The 22819-nt window shown below is 37.3% G+C and overlaps 1 protein-coding gene and 1 pseudogene across 2 annotated transcripts; both read right to left on the bottom strand.

The window, feature by feature from the left end:
• Positions 1-9198: 9198 nt before the first annotated feature.
• LOC107780095 (uncharacterized) lies at positions 9199-13861 on the bottom strand (annotated as a pseudogene).
• A 2014-nt stretch (positions 13862-15875) lies between these two features.
• Positions 15876-21521, bottom strand: LOC107767554 (tropinone reductase homolog At5g06060). Of its 2 annotated transcripts, XR_001643941.2 has the most exons (6): positions 21363-21521; positions 21058-21265; positions 18325-18541; positions 18132-18238; positions 17420-17577; positions 16188-16326 (listed from the first exon to the last, which is right to left on the bottom strand). XR_001643941.2 is itself a non-coding variant. In XM_016586593.2 (5 exons), the coding sequence occupies exons 1-5, from the start codon at positions 21449-21451 to the stop codon at positions 16138-16140; spliced, it is 810 nt and encodes a 269-aa protein (XP_016442079.1). In that variant the 5' UTR covers positions 21452-21521; the 3' UTR covers positions 15876-16137. The 2 variants fall into 2 exon arrangements, 1 of the variants encoding a protein (XP_016442079.1); XM_016586593.2 differs by lacking the exon at positions 17420-17577 and having other exon boundaries at positions 15876-16326.
• Between the last annotated feature and the right edge of the window lie 1298 nt (positions 21522-22819).

The raw sequence follows: 22819 nt of genomic DNA, 5'->3' as shown, positions 1-22819 counted from the left end.
CCTTAGCGATAAAGGAATCAGACCACGTGCAATTCAGAGGTGAGTGAGATGATGGAGTATGCCGAAGTGGAGAGCCAGTCGAGGTGCCATTCTGCCGAGGTTCCGGTCTGCGGTCCTGATGTTACACCAAAAATCAAAACATGGAAAAGACTAGCTATGCCTATCAACTACAAGTTACAAGATTCCTATCTATAAGTCTTCTGAAGCTTGATCTTAAGTCTTGAGTAGTTCTTCATGCAGACTTCAGATTTAAACCTTGATGCTTGCTAGTTGCAGGTGCTAGTTCCCCCTTTTTCAGCGTTTCAGATCAAGACCAGGCATGTAGTGTTTGTGACCTCGGTCATGTCTTGAGCCGCCCATATCTTTCATCAACTTCTGCATCTGGATTAACTTCTTGCCTTTCTCTTTTTTTTTTGTTTATTGTGACTAACTTCTGTTGATCACTTCGGACTGTTGACTCGCATTCTTGCCGCGAGCTTCTTTTGTTGCTGACTTGAATTGCATTTTGAAGTGAATTCCCTTGTTTTTCAGGTGGGTGCCTGATTGCAAAATCTTGAACCGTCCTCCTTCGGAACTACTTTCCCTTGAAACTTGAATTGTCTTCCTTTGTTCTCCAGGTGGGCGCCTAGTTACTGACAGTTTCTGTGTTCCCTTATTCTCCAGGTGGGCTCCTGATTGTTGAAATTGAAATGTATTCCCTTGTTGTTCAGGTGGGCGCCTGATTGCTGAACTTGAAATGTATTCCCTTGTTCTTCAGGTGGGCGCCTGATTGCTAAACTTGAAATGTATTCCCTTGTTCTCCATGTGGGCGCCTGATTGCTGAACTTGAAATGTATTCCCTTGTTCTCCAGGTGGGCGCCTGATTTCCACAAAATAAACAAAACAAAGAAAACTTCTACCCGAGTTTGACATATTACCAAATATCACTAAGAACTTGAAACCTGAAACTTGGACTATACTCCCTTGTTCTCCAGGTGGGTGCCTGATTACTGAACTTGAAATGTATTCCCTTATTCTCCAGGTGGGCGCCTGATTGCTGAACTTGAAATGTATTCCCTTGTTCTTCAGGTGGGTGCCTGATTACCAAAACTTGAAATGTATTCCCTTGTTCTTCAGGTGGGCGCCTGATTACCAAAACTTGAAATCTATTCCCTTGTTATCCAAGTGGGCGCCTGATTACAAAAACTTGAAATGTATTCCCTTGTTCTTCAGGTGGGTGCCTGATTACCAAAACTTGAAATGTATTCCCTTGTTATCCAGGTGGGCGCCTGATTATAAAAACTTGAAAATGTATTCTCTTGTTCTCCAGGTGGGCGCCTGATTACCAAAACTTGAAATGTGTTCCCTTGTTCTCCAGGTGGGCGCCTGATTACCAAAACTTGAAATGTATTCCCTTGTTCTTCAGGTGGGCGCTTGATTACTAAAACTTGAAATGTATTCCCTTGTTATCTAGGTGGGCGCCTTATTACAAAAACTTGAAATGTATTCCCTTGTTCTCCAGGTGGGCGCCTGATTACCAAAAGTTGAAATGTATTCCCTTGTTATCCAGGTGGGCGCCTGATTACAAAAACTTGAAAATGTATTCCCTTGTTCTCCAGGTGGGCGCCTGATTACCAAAACTTGAAATGTGTTCCCTTGTTCTCCAGGTGGGCGTCTGATTGCTGAAACTTGAAATGTATTCCCTTGTTATCTAGGTGGGCGCCTGATTACAAAAACTTGAAAATGTATTCCCTTGTTCTCCAGGTGGGCGCCTGATTACCAAAACATGAAATGTGTTCCCTTGTTCTCCAGGTGGGCGCCTGATTGCTGAAACTTGAAATGTATTCCCTTGTTTTTCAGGTGGGCGCCTGATTGCAACAAAAATAGACAAAATAAAGAAAATTTTCTGCCCCAGTTTGATGTTGGGCGCATTAAATCATGTTACCAAATATCTCTATGAATTTGAAAGTTAAATCTCATTATCCAGGAGGGTCCTGAAAACTCCTAGTTAAATGATGGCTTTAAAAATCTAAATTATATCTTCTAATAGTGTGACTCCTGCTACATCTTGTTATCTAAGTAAGTCTTAAACTACATCCCATTATCTAGGAGGGTCCTGAAAATTAAAAACCAAGTCTTATCTTAAGAGTGACTATTCTTTTCGGCCGAATTATGCTGCCCTACAACAGAACTTATGGTACATCTTGTTATCTAATGAAAATCTTAAAGCTAGATCCCATTATTCAGGAGGGCCCTAAAAATCCAAAATCAAGTATTATCTTAAAAGTGACAATTTTACGACTAAATTATATTACCCTACACCAGAACTTACGCTAAATGTTGTTATCTAATCGAAATCTTAAAGCTAAGTCCTATTATTCAGGAGGGTCCTGACAACTCTTAATTGAATCTTATCTTAAACATGCAAACTTTGAAATAAACTTATATTCCTTGGGGTACATTTATGCTAGATTTTGCTACTCGTGATTGTTTTGAATTTTAAACTAGGTCCCCTTTTCCAGGAGGGTCCTGAGAATTTCAAATTGAATCTTATCCTAAGCATGAAAACTTCAAAGCCAAACTTATATTTCCTCAAGGTAGAGCCTAGCTAGATCTTGTTACTCATGAACGTTTTGAATTTTAACTAAGTCTCATTGTCCAGGAGGGTCCTGAAAACTTAGAAACTAAATCCCATTATCCAGGCGGGTCCTGAGAATTTTAAACTAAATCCCATTATCCAGGAGGGTCCTGAGAATTTTAAAACTAAATCCCGTTATCCAGAAGGGTCCTGAAAACTTAAAAACTAAATCCCATTATCCAGGAGGGTCCTGGAAATTTTAAATTAAATCCCATTATCCAAGAGGGTCCTGAGAATTTTAAAACTAAATCCCGTTATCCAGGAGGGTCCTGAAAACTTAAAAACTAAATCTCATTATCCAGGAGGGTCCTGAGAATTTTAAATTAAATCCCATTATCCATGAGGGTCCTGAGAATTTAAAAACTAAATCTCATTATCCAGGAGGGTCCTGAAAACTTAAAAACTAAATCCCATTATCCAGGAGGGTCCTGAGATTTTGAAATTAAATTCCATTATCCAGGAGGGTCCTAAAAACTTAAAATTAAATCCCATTATCTAAGAGGGTCTTGAAAATTTAAAAACTAAATCCTATTATCCAGGAGGGTCCTGAAAACTTAAAATTAAATCCCATTATCCAGGAGGGTCCTGAAAATTTAAAAACTAAATCCCATTATCCAGGAGGGTTCTGAAAACTTAAAATTAAATCTCATTATCCAGGAGGGTCCTGAAAACTTAGAAACTAAATCCCATTATCCAGGAGGATCCTGAGAATTTTAAATTAAATCTCATTATCCAGGAGGGTCCTGAAAATCACAAGTCAAACCTGTCTGGTGCTTGCTTTTCCCCCTTACGGAGGGTTCCTCCGAAACAATAGAAATTTTCTGCCCCTGTTTCAAATCAAAGAAAAATCTTGTCAGTTTAAAAATATGGTGGTTGGTTTGTGGCCTTGACTTTGAGGGCGGTTGCTCCTTCACTTCTCATGATAACTGATTTCCACCCGAAGACCTTGCTTGTTCCTTGACTAATCACTTTCTCTGCCATCCTTATCACAGAAAATACCTTTTCTCCGTTCAGACCCAATACCCTCTATCTGTTGCATTACTCATGAACTAACATTTACCAACCTTTGTGTTTCACATGAATCTCAAAGCACGTCAATTGTCGTCCACTCAATATGCATGCTGTTCTTTCCTGACTTAACCCACTAGCATTGGCCTTGAGGTCTATTGCTCTTCACTTGCCATGATAACTTTGATTTCCATTCGAAAACCTTGCTAACCACTTTCTCTGTCATCCTTATCACAGAAAATACCTCTTCTCCATTTAGACCCAATACCCTCTATTTGTTGCATTGCTCATGAACTGACATTTACTAAACCTTTGTGTCTCACATGAATCCCAAAGTGCGCCAATTGCCACCTACTTAGTACGTATGTTGTTCTTTCTTGCTTAAACCACTAGCCTTGGCCTTGAGGTCTATTGCTCCTTCACTTGCCATGATAACTTTGATTTCTGCTTGGAAGACCTTGCTTGTCACTGGTTAACCACTTTCTTTGTCAATCTTATCACGGAAAATACCTTTGATCCGTTCACCCTACACCCCCTATCTATTGCACTGTTCACGAATTGAAATATACCAAACCTTTGTATTTCTCATGGACTCCAAAGCATGTTGATTGCTACCAACTCAGTGTGCTTGTTGTTCTTTCCTAACTTATGCCACTTTGATGTGTTGGCCAGATCCCGTTTTGTACAATTGAAAAGCTGGTGACAAATTTTGAAGTCATTTCTCACTTATTCTGACCAAACAGATTTAGGAAGAAGAAGTAAACAATACAAAAGGAACAGAGTGAAGGCATGACATGCACATGTTGATTAAGTGGCCTAATCTGTCAAACAAGTTTGATGTTTAACTCTTGTTATACCCCTAAACCGTGAAACTGGACTTCAGTGCTCCGATTATCCAATCTGATTCACAATCCTTATTCGACTTGTAGTGCCCGAAGGGTTTTCACCATCAAGCCTCTCTCATTCTGTTCTTTCTCTCAACTTACCATTGCCTTACGGTGCCCGCGAGGGTTTTCACCAATAAGACTCTCTCATTTTTAACATTTTTTAGCTCCCGTCGCCTTACGGTGCCTGTGAGGGCTTTCACCAATAAGACTCTCTCATTTTCATTATTTTTCTGCTTGGACCATAGTGTTGCCCCCGATATGAATTACCTCTCCTTGCTTGACTTGGAACCTCTCAAAGACTGATCGGAAGGTCTTTCTTTGGACCGTAACGTGGGCTTTTGGATACGGTTAAAAAAGAAAGGATATCAAAGGCTCAAAACAATTCACATGGGTTCAAAATTACAACTTTTGGAATCAGATTTCTTACAACAACCACAACTTCTGCCCCAGTTTCTTGCTTGGGGACTTTTGGATTTTTATTTTGATGAGACCGAACCGTGAGGCTGCCTACGTATCCTTAAAAGGAATCAGGTCGAACGTAGTTCATGTCATAGGAATTACTTTGTTGTTGTGATTTTCTCTTTTCTCTTTCTTTTCTTTCTCTTTCTTTTCTTTCTCTTTTTTGCTTTCTTTTTCTTTTTTTGTTGTTTTTCTTCTTTTTGTTTCTTTTCTTTCTCTTTTCATTCTTTCTCTCTCTTTTTCTCTTTTCTTTCTCTTTTTTTTTTCTTCCTTTACTTATCTTTTGCACTTGCGTTTCTGAACTTTGCTACTAATTCCAAAAGAGGGGTATGAAAGAAAATAAATGAGGCTCAAAGGGGTAACGAAGGATAAAGTGTTTAGATAGCAGAACAAAATGTTTTCGTCATTCCAATATTCAAAACATGCCAAGTACAAACAACACAATTAAACTAACCAAGGAAAACATTCGTAACACCTTTTGATTGTATCAGACTTGATGACCATATCCACACATTCGCCTTCCACATCTATTACATACAAAGCACAATTGGACAACACTTTCACTCTCACTACCACGAACGGCCCCCTACAAATTTGGGGAAAACTTGTCATTATCTTCACCCGATGCAGCATGATGCATTTCAATAGTGTGTTTTTATGTTCTATCTTCCCCAATTTCACACAATTCGGGCTTGAAGTGATCTCAAAATGCCTTCTCTTATTTCCCTCAAACGTCCCTACATCTTTAACATTGTTTCGTTGCTTCGTGACTAAACTGACTTTTAAAACCAGGCTGAGAATTACGCGTGCATGTCATGTCACTAGAGTCAACAGGAAAAGGACTATAAAAGGAAAAGAGAACTAACCAAAAATGACTAGAAATAACAGAAAATAGAAAATTGCATTAGACAGATGGTGAAAGGGTTTGGACAACAAAACAGACAAACTAGACTGGGGTTACAAACCTAGAACAAACCTAGAAAACACTAAGTGAGATAATACAACTAAAGGAACTAGACAAAATAAAGGATAGAAGGATTTGAGTAATAAGACGATATCCGGATTACAACCCTGCAATAACCCGGACAACAGAAATGACAACAAACTAAACCACCAAGCTCCTCTCCAACTGACCAAGAAATGGAATGTCTTTCCAATTACCAAGCACGGTATCTTAGCCACTGAATTCTGCATCAGCAATACTAGGACCTCCACAAGTCTTCATCACATTGTTCTTAACAAATTGCTTTTGGGTTCCTTTTGCTGGCTCGTTCTTAAGATCAACCCCCGATAGCGTTGGAAGCTTAGTAGCACGTGGACCTCCGAGGCTTCCAGATGAATTCTCACATTCCTTTCCAAAATAAACCATACCCACCATATGCACCTCATTATGCACAGGCGATGGACTTTGGCTAGTGTCTGCTGCATCTGAATTTTGCACGATAATGTCGCCTGCATCAATAAGCTTATGAATTGCTTTCTTCAGATTCCAACACTTCTCTATGTTATGTCCCGGGGCATCTGAGCAATATGCACACCTTTGAGAAAAATCAAACTTCTTTGACAGAGGGTTTGGCATTTTTATATGAATCGGCTTCAATATATCCAATTACTTCAACTTTTAGAACAAACTGGCATATGATTCTCCAATAAGGAGTGAAAGCCTTTTCTTTTATCAGCAACCTCTCATTCTTAAATGCTTGATTGGGCCGGAAACCTGATCCAGGGGGATTTTGGCAGGCTCGTGGGGGCGTGTAAGACATTTGGGGAAGTGGTGTGAGCCATCGCGGGCCTTGTGGGTGTGGAGCATATGGTGGTGCATTATGGATAGGGTACTGGGAAAGTGATGTGCGACTTTGGGAGTTTTGTGGGGAGAAGTAGCATTGGGGGGATTACAAGCATATCCACGAGGTCGACATTGAGGCTGAAAGCGTTTAGCAAGAACGACCACTGGACCCTGTCATTGGCGGGGATCACCAACATCTTTTCTATCAATGGGAGGACTATCTCGAGCAATTTGTTCGTTCCATCTGAGCCAAAAATCCCTAAAACTTTTCTTGGGTTTCTTTTCCATTTGAGATAGGGAGGAGCGGTCTGGGACAACACCCGATCTATATTGAAAGTATCGAACAAAATCTTGAGCCATGTCACCCAATGTAGGCCACTTACCAACATCTTGACGATTATGCATTCCAAAGTTGCCCCAGTCAGGCTCTCACTGAAGTACGCCATCAACAAATCATCTTTCTCGCCAACACTTATCATTTTACTGCAATAATCCCTCAAATGGACTACTGAATCCCCACACCCATCATACAAGTTAAACTTTGGCACTTTAAACCCCACAGGCAGACGAACGTCGGGGGACATAGACAATTCTTTGTAAGACATGCTACCCTGGTCTCCCATTCCTTGCTTGTTCTTTAAGGACTGTTCTATGCCTTTTGGCCTCCTGAGTATCCCATCTCGCCCTTTTCTTCCTGTGAACTTTTCATTTTCAATATGAGATTCATCCCGCGGGCCCTGCTTGTATGAGTTAGGAACCTTGTGGGCAACCTTTAAGGGGTAATATTGGGAATCGTGAGCTTTGAGTGTGTGTTCATTGTTGGGGATGGTGGATAAGACAGGAGGGCAATTTTTGGGAAAGGTAATTGGAAGATGAGTGACGGAGCTACTAGGGTGGTTGGGAAAGCCATGATAAGCGGGTGGATCTGAAGAGTGTGGGGGATCATCTGGCACTGTGACCGGTGTTTAGGTAAGGGTAGTATTTAGGAAGCTAGGTGGTGGCAGAGGTGGTGCCTTCCTAGTCATCCAGACCTGATACATGTCCGCCATGTGTTGTCTTAACATCCTCACCTCTTCAACCAACCCATTGTCCTGTTCAACCAATTATTTTTGGGCACCTGTATTAACCAACTCAGTTTTGTTGTTGTCTGACATTGCCTTTTGACTTTATGTTGTGGAGAGGAGTTACTACTTCGAGGACCACAAACCAACCACCTTTCTAATATGAAGATATAACAAAATGAAGTCATCACGTTAGCGTTAGGGCATTTAACATAAGATAATCTCACTTTATGAGCAATGCACCTAGCCACAGTTATCGGTTCTAAAATGACTTCGAGGGTATGAAGGTCATTTGGCATCATCCCAATTTATTCATTTCAACCTCTCTTTTCTTTGTTTTTTTCTAGCACTTGCTTGATCATTTTCCTTCCTCTTTTTCTAATTTCACTCTTTTCTTTCCTCTCATTTCTCACATCCCACAATTTTATCTCTTTTTTTCTCTCTTTTTTTCTTTTTTTTCTTTTTTTTTTTCTTTTCTTTTAATAGTAAAAAAATAATTCGATCGAACCCTATGTAGGTTGCCTATGTATCATGGCCCCGCATGAATCAGATCTTTGCGTAGTTCTGGAAGATCAGGAATAAAGGAAACAAACTGACGTTCTTTGTTTCTTTTTCTTTTTACCTTAATGACTACTCCGATGAGAAAAGAGAAACAAAAGAAGCAAGTCTTTTTTTGAATTTCCTAGACCTAATGTTCTATAACCTATCCTAAATTCAAACTTAACGGGTATGTATTTTTTTCTTTTTGAAACAAACACTCTATGGGAAATTGTTAAGGAAAAAAACCTACAAGAGAAAAACTTTTTTTTTGATTTTTTTTAGGGAGGAAATCTAAACAATAAACCAAAGAAAAATATTTTGAATTTTCATTTGATATCCCTGAAGAAATATTTCAAAACGAGAAATGAACAAGATAATTTTTTTTTTGAATTTCAAATTTTGATTACCTAAAGAAGAATTACTAATGATAAACCAAAGATAAAATATATATTTTTTCCTTCTATGTACAATATCCTAAAGTTCTAGTGAAAATAGAAAGAATTTTTTTTTGTTTTATTAATTTCCGAAAGAAGAACCACATAGGGAAACCTTTTTAGCTTTTGGAATTAATATCTTAAAGAAAACTTATAAAGAGATATCAAAAGAAAAAAAAAATCCATTTTTGTTTTTCAGTTTTTAGTCCTAGTATCCTAAGGGAAATATAAAAGCAAAAAAAAATTCAATATTTTTTTTGAGTTTTAGATATTAATTTCCTAAGGAAAAAACACCTCAAAATTTCATTTTTTTTTAATTTCTAGGAGTAGTATTTCTAAAGAAAATATTAACGGAAATATAAAACGCAAAATCTTTTTTTTTTTGGATTTTTGAGTTATAACACACTTTTCAAATACAAAATAGAAAGTACAATAACAAAAAAAAACTCGACATTACTGTACAAAATTAGAAAGTAAAAGACGACATAAAAAGTAAAACAAACTCAAAACATAAAAAATAAAAATAAAAATCTTCTTAAGCAACTCTTGAATACGCGATCCTGACTGGGTAGTCCTGGGCTGTCTGGCTAGTTTGAGATTTTTCTTTATAACCCGTAACATCCGAAGTAACCCGTCATCCATGTCATCATGGCAAAAGCATTTGAAAACCTGCTCAACAGCAGTCTGCATTGGAGCTGATGACTGTGGCAGTAAAAAAACATGGTTCCCACTAGAACATTCATCAATTCAGGCGTGTCATCTCCATCTGCTTCACCTTCTACGGATGAAACAAGAACATCATAAGATCGAAAAGCTTTTGTACAGAAAATAACCAATTCGGAGGCAGCTTCAGAAAATTCCTCAGGCCGAAGTAGGACTTGAAGCATCAATTGTATCAGCAGATACCTCATGGAATGAAATTTTTTGCGTCAAAACATGGGCCCAAGTTCCTCTCCAGTCTTGAGAGCTGAGACTCCATAGCCTGCAAATTTTGGAATGTTTCTTCATCATCATCGCTCAAGGACCTGAACAGTGAAACACAAGGAATGTTTCGCAATGTGGAAAGAAATCGCATGAAATAAACTCTAAGATCATGAGCTTCATGACCACTTGCCACAACATGAGGTCTTCTCCTTTTTGGGCATTTGACAGCAGTAATTGCACCTGCTCAATGCACATCTTACAGAGATCACTTGAAATGGCAGACTTTGGCCACCTAAACTTCTCCTCCAATTCAAAGATGTCACTTCAGTTCCAAGAGTTGAAGAGAATAAACCCTGAATGGCAAGAAATTTGAGAATTTCTCTCTGCACCCTGAACCTTGCATTTGTATCCAGAGGTAGATGCTTCAAGTTGTTGGGAAGTGACTCTATAACCCAGCCTTTGAAAAAAAATCTGAGGTTCCTATCGATCCAACAGAATCCTTATCTTCTATGGAACCAATGTCTGAGTTGTCATTTGTTGTTTGACTCTGATCTGAAGGCTCCTCTGTAGCAGGGCCTTCATCAAGGAACACGTCAACCAAGTTCTCAATGCGAAGCATGCATCCAGACTCAGTGTTAAATTCATCCATCAATTCTTTTACTGTTTTTGACCTAGTGATGCAGTCGAATTTCCCATTACTATGTTTCTGTAAAGCCACGATAATTGCCACTCTTCTAACATCATCATGCTTGACCTAGTTAGATAATTCTCAAAAAAAGTATTGAATGGTTTTGAATAGTCAATCATGTTTTGTGGAAAGTATATCCATTAAGCAATGTACAACTTTGAAAGAAAGGATGTTGTAGACCCACGAAGCACGCAATTTTGGAAGGAGAAGCAGAAGAAAATTAAATGCCAGGTTCTTGCGATCATGAGATGATAAAAGAAGTGATCCTTCAATGATAACTTCACAAAAGTTTTTAAGATTTTTCACAATATCTTCTTCTGCTGAGCAACCCTTCCTGCTTTTTTATGCTTTTTCCTTGAACTTAAAGCTTCTGAGGGATCAAAATCATGTGGAACATGTTCAAGTAAGAGAGTATTTACCAAGGAATACCATACACTATCAGTTCGTGGGTGACAGAAGATGGACTCCTTTAAGCAATTTGAAAGCAAGGAAAGATGTTCCATAGTAAATAGCATGTCCGGGCTATAAGGAAAAGGGAGCAACTTCCCAAACTTTTATCATCTACACTAGTTTTTCACGTATAGTAAGGGCAAGAAGCAAAGCATCGGGATTTCAACTTCTGTTGCACCTTCAAACCACTTTTTAAGTCCAGGAGCTTCAAGTATATGTTTCAAGGAAGCTTCGACAGGTAACTTGCCAATTACCTCTGCAACAATTGAGACAGCAAGCTCTTGTAAGTACAGCTTCTTTGTTGCCAGCGAGAGTAGAGAACCAACAAACTCTTTAATATAAGGAATCTTATTATCAACAGTCCACTTTAAGTTAATTTCCCTGATATTGCAATATCCCCAGAAGTAAACAAGCATCCGAATAGGCAATCTTTGTCCTGATCCTCCAACAAGTCGACAGTTAACTTGAATAGTGCATCCATTTTTATGCATGGAAATGCACTAACCAATACTGTCAGGCCTAATGCAAATCCTTGCCTTGCACACTCTCTCGATGAACGAAAGGCCACGAATGAGCCTTCGAACTGCATATCTCAAACCAGGGGCACAATTATTCAACCCGTCATCCTTTTCAGCTTCCAATTTGAGTTGACCATCGATCAGTTGGACATATTCAAGACATGATTGTGACTATTTTTCTGAAATTAACCTATGTGGCTAAAAATGTAAGATTTGACTAAAACCTCGCGAAGCCAAGAACCTAAATTCACTAGGAAGACCGGACCCTATGTGGGTTGCCTACGTATCACGCCCCGAAAGATGAGAATCAGGTATACGTAGTTCGGGCAGATTGGACAGGGGCGAAAAATAAAATAACAACTAATTCAGAGGAAAAAAAATATTTTTTTGGTCTTTTGTTTTGAAAAAAAATGATGAAACATGTAAACATCTTTTTGGATTTTCTTTTCTAAATTTTTTTTATTTTTTCCCTTTTTTAGAAAAATGAAAGGGAAAATGCAAACTCTTTTTTTGGATTTTTTTTTCATTTTCAATTTTTTTGGTTTTTTTGAAAATGTGTGCAAGAAAATTATTACTGGGCCCCACTTGCTTCAATTTTTATACTTCAACCTCTTTTCTTTCTTATTTTTTTTTCTTTTTCCATTTACCCTCAACTATCATTAGTCCGCCAAATGATCCTTTTACCCTTGAAAAAAAAAATGCAACATGTAGCACATAGGATGCATCAAGATGGTCTATTATTTTGGGTACACCTGTCCTAGACGGATCCAACCCCTGTGTTGAGTCCCCAAAGTCAAAATGCACATGATGCAAACAAGCGTTCCTACTAGGGATCCGGCATGAGGCTATGTTATACTAGGTTTGAAAACTTAGGTTTATTGTTCTAGACCTGGCTTACCCGAGCGGACAGCTTGAGCCGAGGAGGGGCAGCGTACCGGGAATACAGAAGCTTCACCGGTTTTGCAACTTGTCTGAACCTCGTTCTAAAATTGGATAAGACTCTAGACAGAAGAGAAGTCACACGAAGTGCACACTCCTCCATGATTTAGAAGACTCAGAAAGAAGAAGGGTTTCGTAGCAGTTCATATATAGTTCACAGAATATCAAAGCGGTAAAAGCAACACTTAGCACATTAGGCCCAAACATGTAACAAAATCAGATAATAAATAAAGCCAACTATAACAATTCATCTAAGCTCAAATTCTGAACCTTGAACCAGAGATTCTGGGTTCGATCCCCAACAGAGTCGCCAGAGCTGTCACACCTCCTTTTTACCTACACCTCCGCGGAAGGGGTATAAGGGAGTTTTTCCAATTAAAGGACAATCGAAACGGGATTTATTATTAAAAGATTCAGAGTCGCCACTTGGGAGATTTATGGTGTCCCAAGTCACCGGTTGAATCCCAAATCGAGGAAAAGCTTGACACTGTTTAACAGTCCGCGAACCAGAAATCCGAGTAAGGAATTCTGTTAACCTGGGAGAAGGTGTTAGGCATTCCCTAGTTCCGTGGTTCTAACACGGTCGCTCAACTGTTATATTCGGCTTAATTATCTGATTTTACACAATTAAGAACCTATGCGCAAATTTTAACTTTTAACCGCTTTTATTTAATTTTTAAAGAAGATTGAACGTTGTTTAAAACGTGTCTTTGGATCACGCCACATGAAATGCACCCGCAATCATAAACACATTTAGTCAACGTTTTAAGATTTTGATTTGGGTCACATGAAATGCACACCCGAATTTAGGAAGGTAATGTTATTTAATGTCGCGCCTAAAGCGACTACGGAAGTTCAAATTAATAACAAAGTTTGCGAAGGCCATAAAAAATTCAACTGATGGCAAGCCTCGCTCTAAAATAACCGCGTTCAATTAGGAGATTGTAAGGCTCTAGATTAATCCACTCAAATGTCCAAAATACATACTACTAGGTACTAGTAAAATGAAATACATCACATCCTATAGCATAATGACCGAAGCAAACAATAAATCCCTGGCTGCAACAACTTGAGTATGTTAATCATCATCCACTTTCTGTATGTAGTATTCAGTGTCTAACAACATTTACTATTATTAGAATGTTGTAGAGATAGAGCTAATTTGACCACTACGAGAAACATGTGATCAGTTCATGCTAAGATATAAACGGACATGTCTAAACACTTAACAAAACATTTAATAAATGCAGCAATGGAGAGCAATAGGAAACTGGGAAAACAAGCAACGGATCCAGCTAACACTACCCAAAAATATCTTCCTCTTTGTTCTTTCATTTTGTCATTTCTTCGCACAGTTTAAATATACCAAAGTCCCATTACAGCCACTCTACGTGTTGACTAAATCATCCAAAAGTTAAACGATACAATAAATCAGGACAATAGCCTTCATGATGGTCGAACATATATAAACCAGTAATCCAAAATGATGAGGTTACTAGCTAATGAACAAAGAAAGCGCAAGAAACACATTCAAGAAATATCAAGTCCATTATCGATATCAGGTAGGATTAATGAAAAGAAATGGACCTGAAATTAGAAAATAGGCCAACTGATTCAGATATTAACTTCAAACTCAAGCGAAACAATAGCAGCAGAGTCGAGCAAGAAACCGCAAGCAAAATCGAAACCTCGTCGGATTCGGAACGGGCTGCCTTTAACGGCGACCTCCACACGATTCAAACTCAAATCCGGCTCCAAACATTAATTAAACTCTATGTTGCTGAAAACCTGGTTGTGTGTATGTGTTATGTCGCTGAAGCTTAGGTCTGGTGGGTGTAACGGCTGGCTGTACGTGGGAAGGTTGTTGATGGCTGTTGTGGTTGAGATCGAGTGAGGAAGCAGGGGCTGTTGGTTTTGGATCGATGGCTAAAACTTCACAGAATCGGAAAGGTGATGAAGAAGCTAGGGCCTTTAAGAGATGTAAGGGAATGGACTCGTCTCCATTGAAGAAGATGACGACAGGGGGGGGTCCTTTGGAGAAAACGAAGTCAGGGGGTGGGGTCAACAACGAGTCTTCTCCGGCGAGCTTGAAGTGGCCTGATGTTATCGCCGGTTTTGAAGAAGAAGCAGATGAGCAGTGACTCTCTTGTCTCTCGTTCAAGAAGAAGAAGCTCGATGAGGAGGGATCTATAATCCTCCTGCTATGCGCAGATTTTTGCCCCTTTTCTTTTTTGGTAGATCTGATCTTCTCCTCTCCTTTTAGGTGTTAGTAATATTATATAGTAGTAGGGATTAGGTTAGGGGTATGAGCCTAGGAGTTATGGGCTAGGAAATTGGGCCAAAGACTGAAAAAATGGACTACAAGATTCATAACGACGGGATAAACCAACCCAAAACTAATTCCTCCTTCTAAAATTATATAATTATAATATAAAAATATAAAACTAATTTTGATTAATTAAACTAAACTATATTAAAAAATGAAACTATTTTTGTATTTTCAAGACTATATATAAAAATAAAAATAAGCTACTATTTTTGTATATTTTTATTTAAATTCATGAAAGATGCATAAACTAAAATAGTTTTTGTAAATTTCATTTTCTTGTGATAAAATAAGGTAAAAGAGTAAAAATGAGTTGAAATAGCTATATTAGGCCTAAATTAAATATTTACGTGCTAAAATATAAAAAATTTTGGGAGGGTCAAAAATCACATGTCTACAAATAGTCATTGCAACAAAAGAAGAAAGAAAAAGAGTGTACAATTGCAAGTTCACTATTTTGGCTATACCTTTTTTACTTGATAAAAAATAATGGAGTTGTAGCCAGTTTTTTATTACTGATTTAACTCGAAAATAAAAATACACAATTAAAATAAATAGCAATTATATCTAACGCAAAAAATAACAGAAAATACACAACTAGTACTCCATTATTTTGCTAAAAGTATTCTATTTGGCATTGATGGAGTTCCAACCAAACTTTTTACAAATTTGACCCAAAAAAAAAAAAGAAGAAATATGCAGTTAGAACAAATAGACAATATATCTATAAAAGAAATTAAAAAGAATAAAAGTAAGAGTAAAGTCCACATTGTATGTTAAGATGAAGCAACAAGAAATACATAGTTATAGCAAATAAATCATTATATATGACTATATGACATTAAAAGTTAAAAAATAACCTACTTGAAAGTTGATTTCTCGATTTTTCTTCACTCTCGCACACTTAAAAGAGAGTGCACCCACACACTTTGACACATCAACATCCAGGGGGTAAAGACTCTCAAAAGGCCAAGTTCAAGGAGGTAATTAAGACCACAAATAGTTTACGACTATAACTAATAATTCGTGCCAAGTTTAGAGAGGTTTCAAGGTATTCTGCCTTTGCATAATCCTATACAAACATGTGCAAATAATCAAAAAGTTTCCCATCCTACAGTTTAAATGAAATACAGAATTGCACTACCTTCTCAACAAGGATGAAATACAGAATTGCACTACAACAAAGGAACCTTAAGGAACGTGCAAAGCTCAGAAATAACATAGCATGATACGCAACCTGCAACACAATCATATGCTGTTCTTAGATAAATATAAGAAAAAGATAAAAAAACTAGAGTTTATACTCATATAAGAAGGGGCATGCAGGGAAAATTAATGAGCAAATGCCTTATTATGATCCCATGTATAAGGATCAAGGAAGATATGAAATAGAGCTTTTATTTCATGATGGTTTCAGCTTGATCAGTAAGAAACAAAGAGCATGAGTATCTGCAGACGCAAGGCATAAGCTGCACTATCATCTCTAGACGAAAACACATATCAGTAGCTTGTCATTTCGAACCCATTGACTGTGAAACCTCCATCAACTGCTATAACTTGCCCGGTGATGTACGATGCTCCAGGTAGACAAAGATAAGCTACCAGGGATGAAACTTCTTGAGATTCTCCAGGGCGTCTAAGGGGAGTTCTAGATATTACTCCATCCAAAAATGTTTTATTTTCGAGCAACTGCAAAAGAAAAACATAAAATTCAGCAAAAATTGGAGAATATGCAGTTAAGTGAAAAGATTATATAAATATAACTCCAGGAAGGGCTAGATTCAATAACATTAACTCCAGTTAACAAATCTCTCAAGCTGCTACTGCTCAGTGCTCACATATAAAATCCTGAAGCATTCTCCACAAGAAATGAAATTGGCTCCATTAAGATATGAATCATCAACATGTTTTGACAATACATATAACCAAAAGAAACTCTAGTCTTCGAAAACATTGCAATCATGACATAATTCTCTACACAAAGAAAAGTCAGCAAATACAAATTTTCCTGTCACATTCAGGGGATTTTTTTCCTTTTAGGAAACAAAAAGATACTAAAAGACAGGGTTAACCATTTCCGGTCAAATGCCACTTCTATAAATATTTTACCACAGTTAAATATGCTTAACAATATAAGAATATGAAATTAAATAAACTTTATTCACAAAAAAAAAGTATGATTTCAAAGGAAAAATATGCTGTCAAAGGCAAAAAGTTCTAAGACGTGCTCCATGTCTATTGGGGCTTTATTAAAGTGTGGGCTTTAGCTTTAAAAAGTGCAATGAAGGGAAAAAATAAAAAATATATATGTATTCAAGAAAAAAGTAACAAGTTCATTCGTAATGTTTTCCTTAACTTATTTGCCGGTTATATTTGTTGTTTAGTACCGCTTGAATCAAGATAGAGCTCATGGGCAATGAGGCACGGTACCTTAGTGCCTTCCCTACATTGAAGCACAGCTTAAGCGAGTGGAAGCACGCTCCCTGAGCTTTTCTGAGCTTCAGAGCTAAAACACACCTTAAATGAGCCTTTGACAACACTGGAAAATGATTGAAACATAGATCTAAAGACCTGGAAAAGCACAGTAACTATTCGCCATATGCTATTCCTTTTCCAAATGAAACACCGAAAATCATGAAATTATATTAAGGGTCTATATGAATACAAGTGCTTTAGCAGATTGCTACCAGTTATTTACTCAACATCCAATACATTCCTTAAATGAATGCAACAGGAATACAAGTTGTATAAAACAATATGCAGAAGATCCAATAGATATTACCAAGGGGTGTGGTGGGATGAATGAGATCCCTCTACCCTTAACCGGAGGTCTCAAATTCGAGCCCTTGGAATGAAGAAACCCCTAGTAAGGAACGGTCCCCTCTTTAACGGGCCTACGCAGTGCGAATCCAGACCAATCAGGTTAAAGGGTTCCAAAGACTGAATGAAGAAGAAGAAGATCCTTCAGACGATATACATAATGAATTAGGTAGTTATTATAAAGCTCATGACAAGCTATTTTCACATTTATGATACACCATGTAAGTTCATGCTAAAAAATACAAGACTTATTATACAGTACAGTTAATTTGAGTCTATAAGTTAGATGACGGCTAACCCATGTTCTTGTGCAATGGCTGTTTTTCAATTTGACCTATGCCACTTTGTGCAACAGGCACAGGTATTCTTTAGCACAAGGCAAAAGAATAGTTTGCTATGTGCTCATTGTGTGGCATGCCGTATATTTAGTTTTTTCTTATGACTGTAAAAACTCTTAAAAGGTCATTTTGTGAGCCTGTTAAGTAGTCTGAACTGCAGTATGCACCAAACACAACTTGAGAGAATTAATAAATGAAAAACGTGTAAATCCTCCGTGTGGGCCTCGGCGAAATCAAAGAAATGTTTTGCCTCAGGTAACTTGTATCTTCAATCGGCAAGTACTTGCACGAAGAGATTCATAAACTCAAATGCATAAGCAAGATGAAGAATATTACATGTTCTACCAAAGACGTCCTTATATACCACGGGGCAACACCATTAACCCGAATGCTATCTTTTGCCCATTCACAAGCCAGATTTCGCGTGAGCTGATTCAATGCCCCTGAAGTTAGTAAAGAAAAAAAAACTCAACACTCTATCTTCAATTGTTTAACAACTCAAAAGAGTGATAGTATTAGTACAGCTAACCTTTTGTTGCTCCATATACTGAACCAGAGGACAGGTGCACCAGACCAGCAACAGAAGAGATAAAGACAACAGATCCATTTCCAGATGCTTTCAAAAGAGGGTGAGCAAGTTGACACAGATGGTATGCAGATTCTAAGTTGGTACTAAGCAGACGGGCATATTCTTCAGCAGTATAATGGGTGGTGGGCTTCCTAATGTTTGTCCCCACATTGTTTACCTATGGCCAGAAGATATGACAATTATGTGGTTCAAAAAAAATTTACACTGTCTGAAAATTGGGCCATCTAAAAACAGAAACATACACGTACAAGAGCAACAGATTGGGAATCAACAGTTTCTGTAGGACTTCTTTTTTGCACAAATAACAAGTAAAAATCCTTATGAAGCTTTAAAGGATCGTATTGGAATTTAGAGTCTGAAAACACATGCGACAACACCATTCAAATGAGAACCTTAACAATCACATATATAGACTATAGTCTAAGAGAACCTATAATGTTAATGCTAAGTAAGCTCTTTTCTATCTATATGTCCTATTCTTTCACCATTAAACCAGTACTAACCAGTGATAAATCGTGGTGTATGCGCACCCTTCCTATTGGCCAAAATCCTGAAAAATATAGACATAATATGTTTATAATGGCTATATATCATTACTATGCACTCATGTGCATGGCGAAACTGAAGACTCTGTCACTCATCAATCACTATTAAGGATCTCCTTGTGAATATCATCCCTATTTTTTACATGTGCGACTCCTCTTTTGTCCTTATCTTTTATTTCTTCCTGAAAAAGCTAATCTCGATTCACACCTTCTTTGAAAAACTTTAATTTTTATCCAATAATATAACTGATAGATATGCTTTCCTGACTTGTTAACATTTTGTCTCCTAATTCAGCTTCTAATTTTACTTAATAGATTGAATTAAAAGAAAAATCAAACTCTCAGGTGGATGATCAGTTTATTTGCATATGAACCAACAACTTAGTAACCCAAACAGAACTCAAAATTGACCAAACTGACTCATATACACTCATATTTTTGTGGCTAGTGGCATGCCTATATTAAGGAAAAGATGGTGTACACCCATGGTTTCCAGATCGTGGATCCACCTGGTGTTAACAATGTTGAGATTCGCTAAATTGGTTCCTGATGGAAGTCACATATAAATTGAAATACTACTCATAGTTCAAACAAACTAGCTCCGCAACTACTAAGTGTTAGCATAACGTTTGGCTTATATTCAGTTTTAAAGCACTACAATACAATACTCTCTATGGAAAAGGGCCAAATGTGTCCCTGTACTATCGGAAATTAGTTATCAGTACCCTCCATTATACTTTCCTTCACTATCCACCCCTACTGTTACCTATTTTAATATTTATGCCCCCACATCTAACGGACCATTTTTTTAAGACACGTGGCATCATCTTAAAAAGCCTAACCATCTATCTTTTTACCCAACCCGTTCAGCCCGACCCCGTATTCATCCCTACAAAGGCTTTCTTCTCCAAAATTTTGCCCCATCTGAGTCGATTTCCCTCTGTTTTAATTTCTCTCTTCACCTTCCTTCTTAAGATCACGGGTAGGGCAGATGATTACTATGTTCTTGAGTTGTGTATATTATATTAAAAAAGTTGTACTTCACAAACGAGTGTATTATTGTGTTATTGTATGATTTCGAATTGGAGTCCTTGTTCTTCTTCTTTAAAAATCTCCATCAAATGGTAGCATGAGTTTCTAATGAGAGCTGCAGAGTGATCCCCACACAAAAGAGAAACAAATCTGAAGTCTAGGAATAAACTAGTAATACTGTTATTTGAATGCATCGAACCCACAAAAACTCTGCACCTTTTGCTTCTTTTCTTGAAAAAAGAAGAAAGCAAATTTAACTAATATATACATACATCCATTTTCTAAAAATGTTCGATTTTTTTACATATGTCGATAATTGCAGGAACATATATGCAAATACTGGTGTATTCTCGACCTTCATCTTCTCTAACTCACTTTAGAGAGGTGAACATGAAAAGCATTTAGAATGTTTAATCAATTTTAAACCCTAGTTTTGCAGAAAGCTTTTTTAGGGGTGAATGGAGGGATACCGGGTCGGGCTGGACGGGTAGGGTAAAAGGGTAGATGGTTAGGCTTTTTAAGATCGTGTCACGTGTCTTAAAAAATGGTTCGTTAGATGTGAGGGCATAAATATTAAAATGGGTAACGGTAGGGGTGGATAACGAAGGAAAGTATAACAGAGGGTACTACAGGGACACATTTGGCCCTTTTCCGTACTCTCTATCTCAATTTATGTGACTTTTTCATTTTTAGCCTGTTACAAAAGTATGACACCTTTCTATCTTTAGTTAACTTTCTTATTTGATTTATAACCACACAAATATTTATGTCTTATTTTAAACCATACGTTTCAAAATACTTTCTTTCTTTTTAACCATTTTTTGGCAGATTTTGACAAAAATCTTCAAATCCCAAAAATAACTATATAGTAGTTTTTGAAATTTTCTACTCATAAAACTTTAAATAACTTCAAATTCTTTTAAAGTAAAAGATGTCCAAACACAACTTCTTTGCATCTCATCCTTAGAAACTCATTTTTTCAAGTTTCAATCAAATCTATGTCCAAACACTAGCTAAGATTATATGGGCAGTCAAACACGATCACATTAAACTAAAACCGAGGGTGTAATAGAAGAATCGGGGTTATAGAACTAACAAGAATGTTCAGCTTTCCATCGAAAGCAGAGGAGACATTTTCCATGAGCTGAACTCTCTGCTCCCTTGAAGAAGCATCGCAAACAGAACCCTTGACTTGAAGGCCTTTTTCTGCCCACTCTTGCAAGCGTTCGTTGAGTTCTGCTTGATTCCGTGAACAAGTATACACTGTCGCACCCAGTTCCGCTAGTTCCTCCACAACCGCATGCCTAAGAAAAGATGGCCATAAATTGAGGAATGGAATACTCATCCAAATTGAAACGCAGATCCATTTACAAAAACAAAGATTTTGGAGTTCGGTTTTACCCAATTCCACGAGTGCCGCCGGTTACGAGGGCGGTAAACCCTGAAAGAGACCATCTGGAACTGCTCCCACTACTCGCAACCTTCGCCATGGATTACTTTCTTAGAGATTTTAACTTCAAATGAGGGAGAAATAGAAGGATATTGTAATAGTAGTAGTAGTATTAGAATTCGAGATTAATATTAAAGAATACTAATTATGTAAAACAATAATTACAACAAAATTATTTTGAGCATATTATATTTAATTATCTTGACAAAAATTCAATTGCTATCTTATCTCAATACAATATACCAAATAATAAAATACTTATGAGATAAAGGAAACAAATCATATAATTATTGAATAAATTTTTCGTTCTTTATATTGTTATTATATTATTCACTATTTAGTATTATTACTTTGCTAATTTAACTTTTTATTAGTTTGATATTTGTCTTAATATGTTTGTGCACCATTGTTTTTAATATAACACATACACATTCCTTAGAATTCTTTCATTATTTAACATTTTTTTTAAATTTTAGCTTATATATTCAGATTTCAATTATGTAGTATTTTTTTTTTTTTTGTTAAACTGAAAATTTTAGTTAACCAAGTGTAAATATGTACAACCACCCGCTCATTGGACTCTAGAGTCGGATCTCACAAAAATATCATATCCTTCGTAGCCTTAAGTTCCACAACTGGAACTCAGACTATATGCTAACGTGGACATCTATTTATCCTATCTAGTATTGCCCTCGATTTACAGCATTTTTCTCCCAAAATGTGCAATTGTAAGACGATTTCTCTCTATTCATATTCTCTTTTTTTGTATTTCTGAGGTTCCTTTCCATTCATATGTGTTATACTGCTGCTGCGAATGCACTCCCCAATATTTTTCATTATATGTTTCTGCTTTTTATTTTTGTAGCCAGCCAGTTGACCTCTTCCTGCCACCGACCTATTTGTCTGTTAATATCAAACAAGCGTAACAGGTTCTGCCATATAAACTTAGAGTACGGGCACTCGAAGAACAAGTGATCATGTGTCTCTTTTTCATCAGTTGTACAGAGGACACAAGCATTGGGTACTAGTATCGCTCATTTGATTAATCTGTCCACTGTTGCTAATCTCTGGTGAATTGCCATTCACAAGGTGAATTGATGTCGAGGCAGAATGCCTTGTGTCATGAATAATACCTTCCATGAAACCTTTGGAAACTGTGGTTGGATTGAGGTATCTGCTTTGCTGATAGTGTATTTTCCTTGAGCAACATATGTATTCAATTCCTTGATTCCTGAAACTAACCATTTTCTAGCCTCGAAAATCTTCCTCACCAACTAGCTAGCCTGTTTAGGTGTATCTATGTTCTCTATGTCCTTTTCTTTATATAATGGTTGTGGATCCACCTGACCCAGAGTTTGTCTTTCTTTTGTGCGAGTGCCCACTGTAGTTTGCTTATTGTTGCTCTATT

This window comes from Nicotiana tabacum, chromosome 11 (genome assembly GCF_000715075.1).
Source record: "Nicotiana tabacum cultivar K326 chromosome 11, ASM71507v2, whole genome shotgun sequence".
NCBI lineage: Eukaryota > Viridiplantae > Streptophyta > Magnoliopsida > Solanales > Solanaceae > Nicotiana > Nicotiana tabacum.
Note: the sequence above shows the minus strand (reverse complement) of the source record. Positions and strands in the feature narration are given on the sequence as shown.

Coding starts and splice junctions, on each gene's coding strand:
- LOC107767554 (XM_016586593.2), bottom strand. CDS start 21,451: ATGGCGAAGGTTGCGAGTAGTGGGAGCAGTTCCAGATGGTCTCTTTCA. Junction 18,542..21,057: donor ATGGAAAGCTGAACATTCTT/GTTAGTTCTATA, acceptor TTCTGGCCATAG/GTAAACAATGTGGGGACAAA. Junction 18,239..18,324: donor AGTATATGGAGCAACAAAAG/GTTAGCTGTACT, acceptor TACTAACTTCAG/GGGCATTGAATCAGCTCACG.